At 37.9% G+C, this 13,897-nt stretch overlaps 1 protein-coding gene across 5 annotated transcripts in view; it reads right to left on the bottom strand.

Annotated features, from left to right (window-relative positions):
- LOC137342575 (dyslexia-associated protein KIAA0319-like protein) overlaps nucleotides 1-13,897 on the bottom strand; it is a 79,464-nt gene that overhangs the window by 11,181 nt on the left and 54,386 nt on the right. For 4 of the 5 annotated variants that reach the window (XM_068006549.1, XM_068006546.1, XM_068006548.1 and 1 more), the window contains exons 10-19: nucleotides 12,031-12,259; nucleotides 11,448-11,571; nucleotides 9,922-10,054; nucleotides 8,372-8,520; nucleotides 7,827-7,978; nucleotides 6,978-7,116; nucleotides 5,074-5,233; nucleotides 4,435-4,577; nucleotides 1,216-1,338; nucleotides 261-351 (exon numbers count right to left, since the gene is read on the bottom strand). In XM_068006549.1, coding sequence (XP_067862650.1) covers nucleotides 261-351; nucleotides 1,216-1,338; nucleotides 4,435-4,577; nucleotides 5,074-5,233; nucleotides 6,978-7,116; nucleotides 7,827-7,978; nucleotides 8,372-8,520; nucleotides 9,922-10,054; nucleotides 11,448-11,571; nucleotides 12,031-12,259 — 1,443 coding nt within the window. The other variant, XM_068006547.1, reaches the window with a different exon arrangement.

The raw sequence follows: 13,897 nt of genomic DNA, 5'->3' as shown, positions 1-13,897 counted from the left end.
GCAGTGAACAGCAGGAGCTTAGCAGCACCACCAGAAGAAACTTAGCGGGACTGCAAATTTTGATGTTCAATCTCGGTGGCAAAAGCAGAAGGATGTTGCACTTCCCAGTTCTCTTCCCTCAGCTTGATGAGCACCAAAATTCTCACCTGGCCCCTTAAGAAAAAAAATCACTACCACTGGGTCTAAAGCTTCAGGAAGTTTTGAGGAGAAGACGAGGAAAAAAAAAACATTTAGATTTGCAGAGGTTCCCTGATCCTTACCTTTTACAGAAGCAGAGGACCATCCAAACTAAAATTCCAATGGAGACCAGTATGACAAATGCAGCTATTACAACATAGAGCACGCTCCATTCTAGAGGGGAGAGAGAGAGCCAGGAAGGCAAATTCTTAGTAGCTTTATATGAGGAAAAGAATTTGGTTCAGTTAGTGCTTTGTATATCACATGATATGATCCAGAAACCCCAATTGACTTACCCACTGTGGTGATTGGAAAGTAGACTTCAACTGAAAAATGTTACACTGTTTTTCTAAATAATTTGTAACTGTACATTTGAGTTCTATTTATCAAAACTAATAATTTGAAATTTTAGTAATCTACCACTGTATACATAATTTACAAGGCAGGTCACTATATCATTTGAAGCCAAGTTAACTCTAGGGGCAGTTAATTCTTCAGTAAAATAATGAAGCAGGTAAGTTTCAATGACCTCATCCAATGACTTGAGGCAGTTTTGCTATATATAAAAACAACAAAATCTTAATGGAAACGGAAGGGGCAGAGAAAGATTGCTTGCAAATTAGGCTGAAAACAGACTGAACACATATACATCAATGATAGAAAGTGAACGTGCTTCAAGAGGATCTGTTTCTAAATGGCCAACATTGTTTCCTCGTCAAAAAGCCCACTCTTAACCCGTCCTTTCATGCGGTTGATCACTGCATCTTTCTCTTATTGTCCGGCTCCATGAGGCTTGCATGGTTCACTCCTACCTATCCCCATACAGCCATCTCCAGCAACAGCCCCTTCTTTAGCCTGTGCCTGGTCTTTTTTTGGCAAGAAAGCAGGGAGATCATCTTATACCACAAGTATATAAAGTTCTTCTGTACATGGTCTTTTGATATGTATCCCATCCTCAACTATACATATTTATTCTGTTCAGATTTAGTTCAAATTGGCATTTCGATCATGATTAACAAATATTTTTCTCCAACTTACCACAGTTGCTTTCTCCATCTCCCAGCTGAACTCGAATGAAGTTCTCCATCCAGAATGGGTCACAGATGCAACGTTTATTGAAAGAATCACATCGACCATGGTCTGAGCAATTCAACTGACAGACTTTAATCAGAAGACAGCAGAATATATGTGAAGGGAGGGGAACAGAGCAGATTAGTAATGGTTAGCTGTAAAAACATGCTTTTGAACTCTAATCCCTGGCGAGTTATTTTGTTTTCAGTTGCAAACAAATATCAGAACCTATAAAATGTTTTTCTTCTGTAAGCATGTGAATTCCTGTTAACGTTTCTTGATGGTTTATTGTTCCTCAGCTAAGAGTAGCCTGTGCTCACTTCTCTAAGCCACTTGTGCTACCATAACACCTTTTTCTTGATAGAAAAATAATTTCACTGAAGATTGGTAGTTCCTAAGTAAATCAGTTCCATACTTAAGTGAGAATTATGTCAGAGTGTGCAAGTTCTTGGATGCACATTTATCTGTAATTCTTAACAGAAAACGGAGAAGATGGCAGAGCAGGGATTCTAATCAAGCATGCACACAGCATTCTGACAAGAGGAATAAGAAATAGTGAAATTGCTAGGTGAATCAATGCATGGCAGCAAATAATTTTATATCAGGGAAAAAGAAAAAAAGGGAGAATCAGGTTCTGCCCCATAAACTCTTAGTGACATAATGACAAAGAGGAAGAAACCCCTTTCTCCCACCAAAGCTGAGAAAAGCGATGGCCATAATGGACAGCAAACATTAAAACACAAGTAGTTCATGGACAGTTTTTTTTTAATACTCCTGTCTTCTCAGAAATTTTGGACCGATTCTTTAAATGTTACAAGATATTTTTATTGTTGTGAAAACAAAAAAAAACTTGATTTATGTTGATATACCGTAGACTGAAATAGTTCTCTGCAAGAACTAAACGATATAAACTGTCAGAATAGGAAATATGTGACAGCATCACGGTGAACGTAATCAGTAGGTGTAGACATCTGGACTAACCTGACCTGACAAATTAATGCTTGAATTGTTCAAAGCACAGAATATTAAAAAGGCTGGATTCTGGGAATATTGCACTTGTAACATCATTTTCATGAACTTTAATGGAAGTCAATTGAATTGTTTTAATCTTTGAAAGTTTTTGAATTTGAGCAGGTTTTTTATTTATAAGTCAGGAATCTTTCTGGTTGGCTTTGAACAGGATTGGCTTGCCAATTTAAAAAAAAATAAATAGCAAATACTCTGGACATGACAGTTTTGCTTTTTGATAACTAGCAGCTCAAATAAATGGATTTTAAAATGTATTCTGCTCTATTCATTTGCAACGCAAGCACCATACTGTATACATGCTAAAGCCATAACATTAAGCATCTGTAAAAATTATTGGCTATAGCTATCATACCACCATTAGACATACAGTGCATGCAGGTTTGTGAAATCTTTTTAAAAAGAAAGTTAGACAATAACAAAATTTACCAATCCAGTCTGTTGTGACTTTCTTTTTAAAGAAAGAACCTGGTACAAGTCAAATACTGGTCCTGTTAAAGGCTACTGTTTAAAAAAAAGGATGTGGAGGAGCCTTACACCAGCCTTATAGCTGGGATAATTCCAAGACCAGTACAGGTCTGGTACTGTTCCAGAATGCATACTAGTGGCTCAGCATTAACAGAATTAGATATCTGCTATCCTTGCCTTAGAATAACTACAATACTTCGATCCAATATAGTCATAGACCTTTAGGTGGCAGTTTGAGTTAAAATAGGCAGTTGCTAAACAGAAAATCATTAGGCATGCAATTTCATCTGTTGCATTAAAACACGCAGTGCCTTCTCCCAGTCTGTAATTTCCTGGAGCATGTCTGCAGTGTGCTGGGACTACCAATACACCAAACGGACTCTAGAAAATCGATAGAGCAAAAACTAAATAAAACAAGTATGAATTCCATTTCAAACAAGTGTTGTCACATTTACAGTCGTAGACAGTGCAATGAAGCCATAATTATGGCGCTGAGGGAATATTCACCAAAAAGACACCATCATTATCAGGACATTGCCATCATAGTGACCTATTATGCAAAGGCCACAAGATGAATGACCAGAGTTGTCATTCTGAATTATCTGAAACTTTTACTCCAGAAGGATACCAAATATATTAGCAGCATTCATTTATCTCGAACTCCCTCTGCAAATGAATGCTTCAAAACATTTCACCAGGGGAGAGACAACACTGAACAGGAAAAGGAGAAATTTGAGGGGAAGGGGGATTTATTTATTTTTAAAAAGGTGTTTGAATGTAGGGACAGTTTTTAAAAAAAAAAAATCTAACAATTTGTTATACAAGGAAAATATTTTGACTTGAGGAACATACAGCAATGAGGATGGGTTTGGCTCTCTGCTAATATTAATAAATTTAACTGGCATATGGATGCCAGTGAGCAGAGCTCAGCCTATACTTGAAGGAAACACGGACAAGACTCGTGGCATTCAGTGAAAGCAATTACTCTCCACGGGTATGTCTCCTCCATTAAGAGGGTCTAAACCTGCACGGGAACGGATTTAAGTGAAAGTGGTTGGTGTTGAGCCATTTTCACCCTCTTGTCCCAGTTCAGGCAAGTCAAAGCAAGACATTTGGCAAACTTCAGAATGCTGTCCATGAAGGTTGACAGAGACTCTCCATGAAGGTTGACAGAGACTCTCCAAGCGCTCTTCATCTAACAGTACACAAATGTAGCTAGGGTCTGCTGGTTCATTATCCCTGCACCTCTAAATTAAAGCCCTCTACGTGGGAAGGTCAGATTGTGATTGGGGAGAGATCAGCCACTCAAAAGCAGGACTGTTACTTGTTTGACCTCTACCCTTCGACCTTCTCTATAAAGTACAGAAGTATAACAAGCACCTAAGAATCAGGAGCTCAAAAAGAACTTCTCAATGCAATACATGCTTAAAATAAGAGGGGCACAGTCTAAGAACAATTTGCTTGCAAAGCATATTCAACACCCACAGAAATGGTACTGCAATCAGAATTTCCATCAAAAGATGCAACAGTTTTTTGTTCTTTTTTCATAATAATATTACCATAGGTCGCTCTTGTTTATTATATTATTTTCTGCAAGATAATGCCTCCCCTCATTTTAAAATATACTAAACTCAAAATAATGTTACTTGGACAAATCTGTACCAAAAAAATAACGAATTAATTCTCACTCACTGACTGTTGCAACTTGAAGAGCCCGGAAAACTAGAAAGTCCGATTTCTGCTTCCGAAATTTATTCTTCAGTATCCGAGCGACATCCCGTCCCATCAATACCTGATGTGCTTGTGTATTCCTTACACAAAAGATAATCTGTGTGCTGTGGAAATAAATGAGCAGAATTACAAGAGAAGACATCGTGTAACTCATAATGGATAACTGCACGCTGGCAATATTTTACACAATTCGCCCAAATCACCTTTCTGGTAAAGAAATAATGTTACTACATTTTTTTTGTGAGCCAACAAATGTTTGAATAGAGCCACCGGGATTGGAATGTTTGTTCATCTAATTAAAGACTAATAACAATAAGCAGTTTTGTTTAAAAAAAAATGCTCCAATTGTGGACTACATATGGCTGGTTTATAATTATAAACAAAAATTGTGAACTTTATACATTCTAGTTGACACCAATAAATGGAAATTAAATATCACTTGCGATTAGGACTGAGGTGTAGGATTAGCAGCGACATAGGGGAGTTTTCTTTGGGCACAAGAACACCTGATGTTGTTACTCAGTGCAAAAATGGACAATTATTTTCCCAGCACAGTCCTAGTCATGTGCACCTCATTCATACACACAAAATGCTCCTCACCTTTGTTCAGTGTAAGGTTGAATTTTCTGTACAGTAATATCTGAATCAAGGACCCCTAGCAGGACAGCTATTTGCCGGATTAGCATGCCTTTCTGCCTCTCAGTTAACTGGCTGACACTGACATCCAGGATAATTTCTACAAGATCATTCTTTCTGGGATCTGAAAACAAAAAAAGAAATTTATATTTCAACAATAAAATCTTTAAGTCCGTGATTATTATTTAGATTAGCTTTGCCCAACCTCAACCCATCACACAATTTTCCTTCTAGCACAACAGTAGAGTTAAACTACTCTAATTTGATCAAGGGCACAGTGCTGCTTCAGAAATTGTGCATCGAAGAGTTAAAATATGTGGCCCTAGCAGGAATTTGATATACTTATGATATATGATAACAAAATGAGCATGAAACATATGTAAAAACATACTGAGTTTAAGAGTAAATTGAGAGATATCCACAGTTCCTTTTAAAAACAACTCATCTGGTATGAACTCTGACCTCCTGTTCTTCAGGCCAAAGATAATTGTGAATCTCTCTTTTACGTAGAGTGCAAATAATTTAGATAGTTGGATTATCTCAATTCATTCTATTTTGAAGTTAAAAGCCAAGATTTCCATATTTGGAAACCAAGTTATTTACCATCTCTCCAGATTGACAGCATTCTTATAGACCCAATATCACAGAAAAATAATACGCCAAAAAAGCACAAACACACATGACAGAATAAGGCAAAAATAACTGGTACAGAATAAAGCAGACATTTGTGCACAAAAGTAAAAACAAATGAATGAAAGACACAGTTTGTCAACATATGGGCGCACATAGGGTGGGTACAATTTATTTGGAACGGAATTGACTTTGGTGCCTGAAATTTCCCCCAGTAAACTCAGTGTTTCAGCGAGATTTCTTAGTTTCGAGGCTCCCACCATTTCTTTACAATTCTTCAGAATTATGGTCATACCCGCAATTCAATCTATATGGAAGGATAAATCTCCAGGAACTAAAACTCAGACCCCTCCAGCACAATAAAATTGAAGGTACTTCAAGTATGCCCAATTTTCTAGCTTTCAATATCATCTGTGGTTGTAAAATGGGCTCACTGTGATTCCTGTGTGGTGCTTGAAGAGAGTGAACAATTTTCTTTCTACCCAATATAAGCATGGTTTAGTTGGTATCACTCTCACCTTTGGACCAGAAAGTCATGGGTTTGAGTAGCACACCAAGACTTGAAAGCATAATCTTACTGACACTCGTGTAGTACTGAGGGAGATCCACATTGTTAGAGTTGCCATCCTTTGAATGAGATGTTAAACCAGGGACTCTTTTGCCTGCTGTGGTGCTACTAGTGGATGTTAATGGCCCCATGACGCTATTTGAAGAGCAGCAGGGAATCCTCCCTGTGTACAGGCCAACATTCTCCCCTCAACCAAGCCCAGAAAACAACAGATTCACTGGCCATTAATCTCATTGCATATTTGTAGGATGTTGCTGATGTACAATGGTTGCTGCGTTTGGCTTCATAACAATAATCACTGCATTCCAGTAAATAATTAATGTGTGAAACACTGAGATGTTATATAAATGTAAGCATATTATTTCCAAGGACCCTTCAGAAAACACTTGGAAAGCGTCTCCAGTTTGGGTCAACATACTTCTACAAAGACATGGTGGCAATGGAAAGAGTTCAAAAAGGGTAACAACAATTACATTAGATCTTAATCTAATAAATTATGAAGAGAGACCAAACTTTTCCAACAGAAAATGTGGTTGACATTCTATTAGGGCAGTTATTTCATTTAAAATGTTTAGTCAGTTTTTTTAAAAAAATGAATAAAACCAACTATCATGTCAGACTTCTGACTCAACACAGATCAGTGGAGGATTGAAGGCCGACTTCTACTAACCAGGTCTGACTTCCAATGTTGCTCTGTCAATATGATTGTCTCCTTTTGCATCAGTTACTTTTAGGCGAAATGTGTACAGTCCTTCAACCAAATTGGATAGGAAAAGCACAGGCCGGTGATCAGAGTTATTCAGCACATCCTGTTAGAGTGGTGGAAAGTAAATAATAAAATATTTCTAAAAAATTAAACTTATGGGCAAATTTTGGAATAATGTTATGTGTATGATCAACTTTCAAACATACTGATGTATATTGAAGATCATACTGTAGTTAGAGCACCATATATGTAAAAGGCTTTTTAAATAGTCTATAATAAGGAAAAATGGAACATTTTACAGGCTGTTTCTGGATGCGATACAGAAACATTGCCACGTTACTCATTGTTAGGAGGAAGTAAACAAATGAGAAACTGCTTGAACACTTTCTTGCTTTGCATTACCTGGGTCTCAGAACAATTATCAGAACATTACATTACATTTCTGCTTCACTACAGTTTAACATACTTGTAGTCTCAGACTTGCTGGATTGACACAAAATTGTTTCATATTGATTTGATGTGACAATATTTACAAATGGTAATAAACATTATTCTTGCTGTTTGGTCAAAGTGATGGTAAAGAGAACATTTTTCAAATAAGGAAATCACACCAAGGCAACATTAAAAAAACAAGAATTTAAAAAAACATAAGCATCATTCAATAAATAAATATAATGTTCTAATGGGGGACATTACCATACAATAGTATTTCTACACGAGCCATCAACATTTACCTATACCTGTGATACCTTATGTATCTTTTCAACTCATTAATCAATGACCGCAATTTCATTTGTGAACTGAACTACTTACTCCAGCTGCTGGACTGCTCTCGTCTCTCATCCACAGGTAGCTGACAATCCCCTTATCGTCAGATGATTTTGATCCGTCAAGCATAGCTGTGTTGCTGGGTAGGGTGATCACTACATTCCTTGCAATCTTAGCAACTGGGGCCTTGTTGATTTCTGTAAAACAGAAATAAATTTGTTATCCATACCATAGACCTTAGAAAATATTAAAATACAAAATGAAGTTTACCTGATGGTTAGAATGCAATGCTGCCATTAATATTCCAGTCAGAAAATCACTCATACTTGTAACATAATTGGCAACAGAACGCGTTCTTCATTGTTCTGGCTTTAGTTATACATTTTAAAGACTTAATTGCTGACACAAACTGTCTTTAAACATTAACTTTCATCAACCAGGGGTGTGCAAGGTAAGAGCCCCTGTGCTTATTCAGTATCAACAAAATGCGGCATGGAGTTCAACTCAAGGACTTTGAAATGTTATTTGGTTTTATTTATTACTGGACTTAAACCTATTGCCATCTTTTACAGATCTGAAAACATACATACCCTCTCTCACAATGACGCTAACAGAATCATGACTCTCCAGGTTTCTTTCATCCTTAACTGTCAGTGTAAACCTATATGACCCAACCTGAAGGCCTGTTATTGTGGCGATGGCACTGTCTCCCTTCTCAATTTTCACACCATCAGGGCCACTGAAATACAAAACCATCAAGCTTCACCTTAAGTTTGTGTTAACAGGAGGCAACGACAGTTACATTATTAAATCTGAGTCAGAGGTATGTTTTCATACAGTCTGAAAGCACAGGTTTCACAATATTTGCTTCATAATCCTGGGTTTGTACGTTTGTGTCCCAAGGCTGCTAGATATTCAAATACATCGGATATCCTTCAGATAAGTCTCATTAGTTCTAGGGTAGGATGCCCTACAAAACAGTGTTTAACCTTGGGATGGCAGGGGAACATAACTCACCACCTTTTCTCATTTTAGTGAGAATTTTCTGTAGTCAGGATTTTGCCTGACTTTTTCCAGCTGGTCTTGAGAGGTAAAAGGATAATTAAAAACATCCTTCGAAAACAGATTGTTCAGACAAAGTGTTACAATCTGGGTCATAGCTAAACTGAAAGCCTCAAATAATTGAGATTTTTTCCTCATTTTAATCAATTTGCACAAATGTATTAGATTGTTGCTTCCCCAGGAAATTCCACCCAATAGGCCTAAGAGAATCCACGTCTACTGAGAGCAAGCATATGTTCCGTTATGGGCAAACCAAAGGCCCTGAAATGCTTGAAGGAAAAGGTATCAATTACATTTAGAGGCCTACCTTGGTGCCCCTTTGAGGCGAAGGGGGAAAATGTCCCACTTAGCTGCTCCACTAGATAAGGGCCTCTGACTTCTTCATTGCAGCGACAGGGTGCCATTCCGATTTTCCAGGACTCTGTTGGGGCGGGCACTGCTGATGTGCCATTACAGACACAGGCCGCCTGCCCCAAGTATGCGGATCATCCTATCACCCAGGATTTGGGATAGGGTCTGCATCTTTGCCTGTGGACGCATTTAAAGCTCACGCCAATGTACAACCAGCAGGTGAGTGGGCCGATCGGAATTCCAGGCCCTAGATGTGAATAAAGCACAGTTTTTCAATCACATCAGAGGCTTTGTTCACAGCTGGTGTTTTGAAAACATCAGAATAGTTATGTCTTGCAGAAGCTATGCTATCAGAGAGAGGCAACAAATGGAAGCCAAGCATTTCTTGATAGGAAAATTAGGTAACTCTTGGCAGAGTGCAATCCCAGTTCTGTGTAGCACAGACACTAAAAGGAATCCTTCCAGATGACAATATCCCAGCACATCTATTATATACTAGAAACTTAAAATAGTTATTTAGAAGATGAAAATGCCAAGAAGTCACTCGAGCAATCGGAGTGAGTAACCATTAGTGACATTACTTACTCACAGAGTAAGATCCCCTTAAGCACCTGATCATGATTTTTATGTAACAGGAGTGATTAGAATTTCTTTGCTTGAATTATGCCCATTTTTAATGGAACCACCTGTAAGAACCATTAAGTTTAATATGATGTCTGCGTTTTACCTAGTTTTTTCCCAAAGGTAAGAAGCAATCTTCTGGTCATCTGTGCTTTTGCTGCCATCCAATATTGTGCTGTCCACAGGAAGGGTCAGCTCTTTATCAGGTCCTGAATCAGCCACAGGAGCTTTATTATTTTCTGGAAAAGTAATTGGCAAAACAAGGTAAAATAAACTTCAGTGCAGTACTGAGGGAGTGCTGCATTATTGAAGATGCTGTCTTTCAGGTAAAGAAGTTAAACCAAGGAAAAGATCCCATGCCACTTTTCTTTAAAATAAAAAGAGCAGGGAGTTCTCCTTGTGTAAGAACATAAGAATTAGGAATATAAGAACATAACTGGCCAGTATTCATCTGTCAGTCAAGATCACCATATTATCTGGTCATTTGACTCACTGCTGCTTGTGGAACCTTGCTGACCACAAACTGGCTGCTGCTTTTGCCTAAAAAACAATAGTGATGTGTGAGTAATCTATTTTACGGGGTTAGTCTTTAAGCAAAAAGGCTGCAAGGTGTTTTGTTCCAAAGTATAATAGCTTTATTAAGAAGTTGTATTTTAACATCTTTGTTACTTATAAGGGTACAATTAAACATACAAGTAAGATGAATACAACCTGACAAAGTTTATCACTGTCCAGGGCTTCCGGGCTGATCAAAACCGTAAGGTCCCTGTACTATCGAGCTGTCCAGCCGCTCCGAGAACGTTCTAATCAATATGAAGCTGTACCTAACTTATATACGTTTTAAGATACATTAGCTCTATATGGGCAGTGTGCAAACATCAATAGCTTTCTCTTTCTCCAAGCTATGACTCAGTCTTTAAAGATTTGTTATTCACATTACTCGAACCCCCCTTATCAAAACTGCCCAGGGTCTGTGCGTACAAAGACTCCCCGGACATCTCAGATAACAGAATACCTGACATAGTTAGCCTCCCTTATGATTAATTGCCGGAGTTATCAAGAAGTTTTATCTTTACCCAAACTAGAGACAACTCCCCTTACCCATCTTATGAACAGGAGACCAGAATGACACCAGATGCTTATACTCAAAGAGGCTCTCTTTGCACAAGGTCATAAAAAGCTTGTTTTGGATAGACAGAAAGCCTTTGTTCATAGGGAAAACTAATGCTTTTCCTTAACAAGGTTTTATATATATAAAAATAAAACAATATTATATAGAAAGCTTGTATAATGCTTTTCATACATGATTACACTTCAAAAGTGATTAATTGGCCCTGAAGATGTGAGAGGCGCGATATAAATGCAAGTTTGTTCTTCTGTAACTTATTATTGAGTACAAATGTCCCTCATCTATTAGCCTAATGAGAATGAGTGGTAATTCCTCTGACTCATTTCAAATATAGACTGCTCAGCACCAGTTTACTTTTGAGAGTAGTTATATCACTAATGACTGTATTGCTGCAGCATGATAAATGGAGATTGGGTTGGTGGAATAAAAATAGGAAGATTTGAAGTATTTTCTCATCTTTCTTACACCTATTTGGGTAAACATGTCTCATTATAAACACATACCTGGTTGTACTATAACCATCACCTCAGCAGTAGCCTGGTGGCTTGCAGAGTCCATGACCGTCAGTTGAAAGATGTAGTCCCCTTCCTGCATCGCTGACAATTGAAGAGATGATGTGCGTACACCCTAAACAAGTGGAAAATATGTAAAATGCACTTTGTATTAAACAGCCCTTCCTGCCCAGATCTGTGGCTAGGCATATAATGAGCAGTCATGTCATGTTAGAAGCAATACAAATTTGGATTTCTTTTCCATTAACTAATAGTAGTCAAGAGCAGGGTGATCAGATTTTATCCCTCCTCATTTCAGTGGAGGGGAGCAAACTGAGTAAATTTGCTGAACGCATAGTTGCAACACTTAGTTAAATTAAATCACACATTATGAATCTCAATCCATCCTTTTATCAATCAGACTCACTGTGAACTTGGCATTTTGGTGGTTATGGCTTTCCCCCCCCCCCCCACTTAAGTGTGGGTTCACAAGCATTCTTAAGGCAGCATTATTTAATTATCATGCTCATTTTATTCCTCAAAATAGAATATTCTTAAATCTGGATGTTGGAGGACAGTGTGCATGTTTTCCTACCTGCATTTCTACCACTTTGCCTTTACTTTTTGGGCTTAAGGACCACTCATAGCTGACAATTCCATGGTCATCCGTGCTTTGGTTGCCATACAGCATGATGGAGTTCTTGGGCAGCGTAAGGACCTGATTTGGACCAGCATTAGCTACAGGTGGATAGTCCACTGCTTTATGCACAGTGAGGGCTGCTGTGGTTGAGTTGCTGGCACCATCAGAATCCACTACAGTCAGACTGAAAGAATAAGAAAATATAAAGCTGACAAACCTTTCAAACGTACTTCCTGGACTACATTATCATCACCCAGTTGAAGAGAAACACTATACAATTAGCACAACAAATGTCATGGATAATACTGTAAAGGACAGGAAGATGCAGATAAAAAGCCTTATAAAAATGTTGTATTTAAAATTATTCACCCAGCTGGAAGCACACAAGGTGTTATGCTATCGAACAGTAAGACATAGGCTTCTCCCTGTACGATGTTTATACTTGGTAAGTTTACAATCATTACAGGGCTGTTGCAGGAGGCACCAAGCATAGACTAACTTCTTCCCCACAGGGAGGTGGAAAAAGTCAAGGGGTGGAGGGATTCTGTGCAGTAAACAAGAGCTTTTCTGAAAAACAGTATGGGCCAGCTGAGCTACCCTTAGCTTTTAAATAAAATTAGATCATGGTGAAACGAACATCTGGGCTGTGATTGGGTTAAAATCCTGCATCACCTAATTATTACACTTATTTTAAGCAGTGCATTGAAATCTTCAGTCCACCGTCCACTCTCTTCTAAACATCAAGTCTGGAGTGATTTAAAGCTACTGGCATTTAAAGCTATACAAGGATGTCCAAACTACAGGCCATGGGCCATATACTGTCTCCTTGCTCAGGCAATGTGGTCTATGGAGTACAGACAACTCAGCTCTAATTTTCTTTCATTTTAAGTCACTGGTTTGTCCTTTTTGAATTTCATGATATTAGGCAGGTAAATGGAGTTGAGGTGCAGACTAGCCATGATCTAACTAAATGGCAGAATATGATCAAGGGGCTGAATGTCCTTCTCTGTTCCTATCTTCCTATGTTATTATACTCTCCCAATAGTGGTGGGGCTGTAGCACCTCAGTTTTGCATTTCCCAGTTCCTTAACCTGAACTGCTCCAACCAACTCTAGTTGCTTCCCAAATTACCCAAGCATTGCTATTGTATTTTATATTATTATTTATAATTTAAGTGCTATACAAAAAGGACAGAATAATTCACTTTAAAATGGGCACTGAACTATGTCTGCACGCCCTGGTCCAATTATTCCACTCCCCTCAAACCTGCTTCACCTAAAGACTACCCTTGGTCTTAACTAGTAAGAGGAATTTTAAGTCTTTGTTTTATGTGAAAACAACCACTGATGTGCTAAAATCAAAAAGTACACAAGTTTTCTCATGCATTACTACCTAATTGATGTTTTACTAGTGAAAATCACAATATCATGGATAAAGACAGCTCACTTGTTCATTAGCTTACAAAGTTGATATTTTTAGCATCAATTTATAAGACCTTGGGGACACATTTACACTATTTGCTGCAGCACTGTGAACTTAGATCTACCTCGTAACTTTGCTGAAATGTGTCAAGTAAAGGCAGTTGTTTTTGTCTGGGTGGAAGCTTTGCATGATCATTGCCACATAAACATTGATCAGTTTTCTATTTTCAGGCTGATATTTACAAAGTGGGAAATAAAAATGACAATAGTTCATTACAAAAAACAGCAAATAGTGACCAGTGAATGGATTAAATCACACTGCATGACTAGAATCATTTTCTGAAACATACAGCGAATTGTTGTTGAAACAAAATAGATACATTAAATTCAGAGAACACCTA

Source organism: Heptranchias perlo, chromosome 26 (genome assembly GCF_035084215.1).
Source record: "Heptranchias perlo isolate sHepPer1 chromosome 26, sHepPer1.hap1, whole genome shotgun sequence".
Lineage (NCBI taxonomy): Eukaryota > Metazoa > Chordata > Chondrichthyes > Hexanchiformes > Hexanchidae > Heptranchias > Heptranchias perlo.
The sequence above is the reverse complement of the archived record's forward strand: the minus strand, read 5'-3'. Positions and strand labels throughout refer to the sequence as shown.